General features: G+C 49.7%; 1 protein-coding gene across 1 annotated transcript in view; it reads left to right on the top strand.

The window, feature by feature from the left end:
- Positions 1-1,660: 1,660 nt before the first annotated feature.
- The window catches only part of JAZF1 (JAZF zinc finger 1), a gene marked incomplete at both ends in the record, with an annotated part of 304,750 nt that continues 299,699 nt past the window's right edge, over positions 1,661-6,711 (top strand). Inside the window, one exon of the mRNA XM_084229388.1 lies at positions 1,661-1,775. Coding sequence (XP_084085514.1) covers positions 1,661-1,775 — 115 coding nt within the window. The remainder of the gene's footprint in view (positions 1,776-6,711) is intronic.

Here is a 6,711-nt window from a genome sequence, read left to right as displayed (position 1 = left end):
GCTCAGTATTAGGCCCACTGAGGGCCCTGCCCCCACTCCCAAGTGTGGGGAAACCATTTTTTGGCACCAAGCTAAACTTCAGCCACACAACTAACTCGGCTTCATCCAATCTAGCTCTCATCTTGGCAAAATTTTGTTACCTTGAGTGAGAAGAGGAAATGCAACGGGCTGAGGAAATGCATCATCCTCACTTGCCATGACGGTCAGACTAAAATATTTTGCAATGCCTTTACTCTAAGTACTCAAAGGAAAAGTTTTAATAATTCTGTTATTAAAAGTAACACTAGAGAGGAATATAGTTTATGGAGAGGGGATACGATTTCTCTATAATATTTGCACCAGAGGTGAGAGTGAAATTTGTTCTAAGGAAAAATGCTAAACTCGGTATACCTGCATTTATTTAAAAATGCATGGTTTGATCATAAACTTCTGATAACTCTGTTTTTTAGGCACCTGGGAAAGTGCTATTGGAGAATGCGCGCTTCACAGATAGAATCTGAGTGTAACCTGGGGTGGGGGTGGGGACAAGGAAGCAATAGATTCTTAACAAAATGCTGGTTTGCAGGATGCTACCAAATTCAACTTAAGTGCTTAATTGGTCACCATTATGGTTTAAATACTCGCAGGAAAGTGTAATTTTGGTTGATGAGAAGAATCTCTTGGCTTTTAAATGAAGAGTAAATATGTACCTTGATCCTGTTTCCACTCCTTCTAGTCTTAACTAATGCACTGTCCTTTCAGCTTCCGCAGTCCTGCTGTAACAGGGTGGTCATGAGGAGACAGGCTGATGCCCAGAAATGAGATGGGGTAGTGGGGTGCTGTAATTTGGGAAAATGAAATCATTTTAGTTTTTATTTTCCCAAAAGGAGCAGGGAGTCTAACAAATGTGGTACATATGTAAAACACAGGCAAATACACTTAACAATCAAGCACTCTATTTTGAAATTTAAATAAAGCTAAGATTTTCTTCTGGCCCAGAGGGAAACTTCATTAAAATCAATTAGTTCCTACAAAGCTCCAGAGAATATGGACTTTTTTTTTTTTTTTTAAAAGGTTTAAAGAGTAAGGTGCACACAATTACCTTTCCTACATCCCCTGTGAATGTCAGTTACACCTAGACAGGTGGCCAAGTGCAAACAAATGTCTCAACGAGGGCCCTGGGTCACCCCCGGGGTTCTCATGGCGGGCACGTAGGAGTAATTAATAGACGAGTCTCTATCAGGAATGCAACATTCACCACCAAGGCGGCTGCAGCCAGAATGCACGTTAATCCCAACTGCGAAGGGCAGGCCGAGTGAGATAAAGTTGGCGGCAGGCGCTCCCAGGTGAGGCCTGGGTCCAGGAGCAGAGGTTGGGGCCGCACAGCTGTTGCCGCGCGCCCTGGTCCCTCCTCCCAGCTGCGGCGGCCTCCCCCCTCCCCCCGCTCCCGACGCCGCGCGGCCGCCTCCCCTCGGCTCCGGGTCTCCTCGATCTCCTCGCCGCGCTCGCGCCCCTCAGCCTCCGTCCCGTCCTCGCCGCTCCCCTCACCCCGCCTCTCTCCCCCTCCCCCAGCCCCTCCTCTCCTCACCCCACCCTGCCTCCCTCCCTCCGCGCGCCGCCCGCCCGCCCGCCCGCCCGGCGCTCGCAGAGCCGACACCAGGGGGGCTCTCGATGTAGCACCATGACAGGCATCGCCGCCGCCTCCTTCTTCTCCAATACCTGCCGGTTCGGGGGCTGCGGACTCCACTTCCCCACCCTGGCCGACCTCATCGAGCACATCGAGGACAACCACATCGGTAAATGACTCGGGGGTGGGCGGGGGCGTCCGGCACGCTCCAACTCCAGCCCGAGCGCGCACCCCGGAATGGCCAGGGGTGGCCGGGAGGGAGGGAGACGGCGGCGGGGCGGGAGGGCGTGTGCGAGCCGGGGCGTGGGGGTGGCGGGATGCGGAGGCGCGAGGTGCCGGGGAGGGGGGCGGGGAGCGGGGCGGGGTGGGGGAGGGGAGAGGGAGGGGGCGGGCGCCCCGAGGTGCGGCGGGCGGGCTGGGGGATCCCGAGGAGCGTGCGCGCCGGCTGCGAAGTGGTGGGAGTGGGGGGTGCGGCGCGGCGGGGGCGCGGAGGAGGGACCCCGCGGCGGGAGCCGTGGGGCGGGCGGGCGCGCGGGCGAGGGGCGCGGCGGGGCGGCCGGCGCTGGGCAGGGGCGCCGAGCTCGGGGGCGCGGGGGTCGCGGCGGCCGCGGCGCTGGGGCTGGCGAGGGGCGGGCGCTGCACGCCGCCCGCCGCTTCCGCCCGGGCTCGAGCTGTCAGGGCTCGGCGGCGGCTGCAGCCGCTGGGAGGTGGGAGCGGGGGGGCGGGGGTGGCTCCACCGCGGCAGCCATTCCGCTTCCTCCTCCCGCCGCCGCCGCCACTGCGTCCTGTCAGCGCCGGTTGCTAGGTGTGGTGCGCCGGGAGGGGGCCGGCGCGGGCGGCCGCGGGCGGGGGACGGGGCGCGCGGCGCCCCCCTCGGCTGCGGCGGGGCGGGCCGCGCACGCGACCCCGGGGCCCCGGGCGCCCGCCCCTGCCCCGGCCTGGCGCGGACGCCGGGCGCTGCGGGCTCTGGCCCCGCGTGTGCGCGCGGGCCGCGCCCTGTGCCCCGGGGCCGGGCTGCCCTGGAGGCCCCTGCTGCCGGGGCCGCTGGAGAGCAATTCCCTGGGGCCCGCGGGCGGGCATTTAAATGCGCCCCTGCTCGGCGATTTGCCTTTCAAATGGTGCTAGGCCCGGCTGCGTCCAGGGCGCGGCGGCGGCTGCCTGCGCAGCGCTCCCGGCGCGGGGGACGCGGTGGCCGCGGGGGAGGGGGACGCCCCGCCGGGCCGCTGCTTGCCCTTGCAGCCCAGGATGCTGGAGCCTTTCAACAAGTCCTTTCATTCACTGAAGTCCTTTGCACACTTCTTCCTGGAGCCCCTGCGAGGGGAGGTGGGTCAGATTCATCTGATTCAGGAGATCCAGACACCTGCGGAAGGTGTGGCCGGCGCCCAGTGGTTGTCCTGTCTGGGCTGGAAGCTGCAGGGACCGTGTGATGCCCCAGTCGGGATGGCTAACCCAAAGAACCTGTAAATTCCCCCAGAAAGTCATTTTCGATGAATGCTGTGCATTCAGCCATGTGGATGCAGCTCACGTTTCCACATAGTTGACAGAATAAATCACTACTGCTGTGTATTTATGCACGAATAAAATGAGACCAAGCCTTATGCTCTTTTGCTTAAAATCATGCTTTCTTTTTGCACACAGTGAGTACCTAATAAGCGTTGAAGGCTAGTTTAAAATGGGATAGGATGGGACACCCGGAATGACAAGTAATCACCGAAATGCCCACAGACATCTTTCAAAAGATGATATTGACGTGTAATTGTCCAGCTTTTGAAATTTGCAATTTTAGAGAAATTCACGTAAGAGCTTCTACCACCTCTGATAAAGGTGTGATGGAAGAGCTAAGCAAATCTTGGTACTCTTTAAGAGTAGGAGCTTAATAGAGTGACAAATTTGCTGATTCATATCATGATTGAATATTATAATTGAAGGTGCTTTAAGGATAAATCAGACTTTGCATTACTGGAGTTTTAGGATTATTTTAAACTGTCATGAAAAGTTCCAGTATAAATTTTTATCTAAGTTCCTTCCCTTAATTTCAACAATAAGTTAAAATAATATGTATTAAGTAAATATATAAATAAATAATATTTTCCGACCAAGAGAAGGATGCCACAGCATTTTCTATTCACACTCCTTAACAATTATTTAAGGGTAAACTATAATTAATGTTAGGTGAGTAATAATTTTACCAATTTTACTTGCCTTCCTAGACTAGTTTGTTTAAAAGAAAATATAAATTATACCTATTAAAATGTGCGGAAGACAGTTATCCTTCTTGAGGATTTAGTTGTAATCCCATAGATGATTAAAAATTAACCATTACTGAATCACCAGAGTTTTTTAAGTTTGCAGAAACTGTCTTCGGTATTGTACAAACATTTCTTAAGAGAGCTATGGGTTCCATTAATTTTCCTGAAGCTCAACTTTTAAGTAATGGTCACCCCCAAAGGGGTGTCTTAGTGCAAATATTGAAAAATTAATTTTATGATAGGTGTGACTTAGGTGAACTGTATGGCAAGGCTAACAACTGTACTTTGGAAATAATTTGAAACTGGCAAACTTTATGTAAAGTAAATGTTAAAATGAACAAACTTTTGAAATTCCCAGAGTGGAGAGCCCAACTTAAAACTTATGTACCTTGACTGAGGAGAGGCCCTTTACTTTGAGAGACAGCCTTATATACAGAGAGAAATAAAAATTGACTTCAAGAATAAAAACTTGATTAATAGGCGGTGTCATAAATATAGTTTTTTAAAGGCTGGGATTTTTTTTTTATAGAGGCATGTTTATTTATTTATTTATTTACTTACTTACTTATTTATTTATACAAGTATGGGGTACAGTCAGAAGCGCAGGAGGGTGAGAGAATTCACCAGAGCCAGAGCGGGGAGCAGAGCAGGCAGAAGGACCGGAGTACACTGCTGAGGGGAGCAGCGGGCGGCAGGAGAGGTCTGCGCGCCATGTGGGACCCTCCTCCGGTGGCCGGGGAGCAGCCGGGGATCGAACCGGCACCGCAGAGGCCGGGGGGATCGCAACTCAGCGCTCAACTGCTGCGCCACCGGGAAGGCCCCATAAATATAGTTTTGGTGAAGAGACATGGGTGGATATGTGTCAAAGCATTTGGTCAAAGTTCTATTTAGGTATTGTTATGTGAAATTGTTTGTACTTCAGTATATAAGTTTTTGGAGACAATTATATGCTATATTTAATGATTGATTTTTTTGTTAGGAGTGACACATGAAAAGACTACTGAGAGACGTATATTAATTTACCTGCAGTTTTTGTTATTTACCTATCCTATAAGTATCACAGAGATGCTTAGGATGCATTTTCATCTGGGGAACTTTCTGGATTATTACCGTTTATTCACTAGTTAAAAATCCTTAAAGTAGTAATGAAATTAAGATTTTATAAAAATAGGTCATTTTCTTGCTTGACAGATTTCTCTAGGCCTTTGGTGTTCAAGGTCTGTTGTTTTCACTCTAACTGTATTGTTTAGTTCAGATAAAGTGCATTGAGTTGAGAATACCTGTCTCTTAAATGTGTGCGCTTAGCTTTTATTTTGAACCATTTTCTTATACCTATAAGGGACAAGGATTTGGGGCTTTTGAGCGAGAGGTAGTGCAGTTTTCACCCTCTTCTGTTCTAAATCTCTCCCTCTTGAAAGAGAGAGGCACCTGCATTCTTCTTTTCTTCCTTGCATTTCATTGCTTGTTTAGTACTGGAGCACCTGTCTCCTGAATATGCATATACAACCAGACTATAACAGCTACAACTCTCCCCCTAACTCCAATTGCCTATAAATCCCACAGCCCTGTGTCTCTGTGTTAAGTGCTTCTCCATCAACATCACCATTGATTCATTCATAACCTGGCTTTATTTCTTGGAGATAGAAAATCTGTTCAAAATTGGTTTTCTTCTTACTGTGAGTTGATACTTGAGTTTGCAGAAACACTCTGACATGTACATCCTAGACAGGTGATCACTGGGAATCATAGTAACACCAAGTGCACTGCATTTAGCGCTGACTGGGTCACATCATAGATGCATGACATGCCTGCTCTGTCCCTGTACTTCAACACTGTGTAATCTTCTGGCTTTTTGTCTAAGAAAGGCAGCTGTTGAATCGTTCTTACCAGATTTGATTACAGATCTTCCTCGACTTAACGATAAACCCTAATAAGCCCATCGTAGTTGAAAATATTTCGAAATGCTGACTTGGAATTGTGACTGCTGTTGCCCAGCATCCTGAGAGTCATTTCCTGGTAGCCACTGAATGTATGGTGTCCACACCATCGTAAAGTCAGAAAATCGTAAGTTGAATTATCATTAGTTGTGGACCAGTGTTTGGTGCATTCATAAAAGTACCTCTGCATTTTGAGTTTATTTATGTAATAATCTATACTGAGTTCTTATTTTGGGCCAAGCATAGTTCTAGGCACTTGCTATTTTTGTGAGGAAAGGAAACAAATATTCCCAACCTTTGGGGACAGTATGTTCTAGTGGTGAGAGTTAAATAACAAAAGCATAAGAAGTTAAATATATAGTATGTTGGAAGGTGGTTAGTGGCATGGAGTGAGAAAGAACAGGCCAAAATGTGTTGGGAGGTTTAAATATTGGGCTTTTTACTTGGTTGGTCAGGATAGGCCTCATGAGAAGCTGACAGGAGAAACAAAACCTTTACCCAAGTCAGATAGTTGGCCTCACATTCAAGGAACAACGAGGGCCTCCCCGGTGGCTCAGCGGTTGAGCGCTGGGTTGCAAAGCTGCCCGCAGCCTCTGCAGCACCGGTTCGATCCCCGGCTGTTCCCCGGCCACCAGAGGAGGGTCCCACATGGCGCGCAGACCTCTCCTGCCGCCCACGGCTCCCCTCAGCAGTGTACCTCAGTCCTTCTGCCTGCTCTGCCCCCTGCTCTGGCTCTAGTGAATTCTCTCACCCTCTCGTGCTTCTGACTGTACCCAGTGCTTGTATAAATAAATAAATAAATCTTTAAAAAAAAATATATATATATATAAAAAAAAGGAACAATGAGAGCCAGGTATAGGGGAAAGGGTGTCAAGGCTCCAAGGTCGACTGCAGCTCTTGAACTGAGATATAGAATCGG

This window comes from Talpa europaea (genome assembly GCF_964194135.1).
Source record: "Talpa europaea genome assembly, chromosome: 3".
In the NCBI taxonomy this organism is placed as follows: Eukaryota; Metazoa; Chordata; class Mammalia; order Eulipotyphla; family Talpidae; genus Talpa; species Talpa europaea.
The sequence above is the reverse complement of the archived record's forward strand: the minus strand, read 5'-3'. Positions and strand labels throughout refer to the sequence as shown.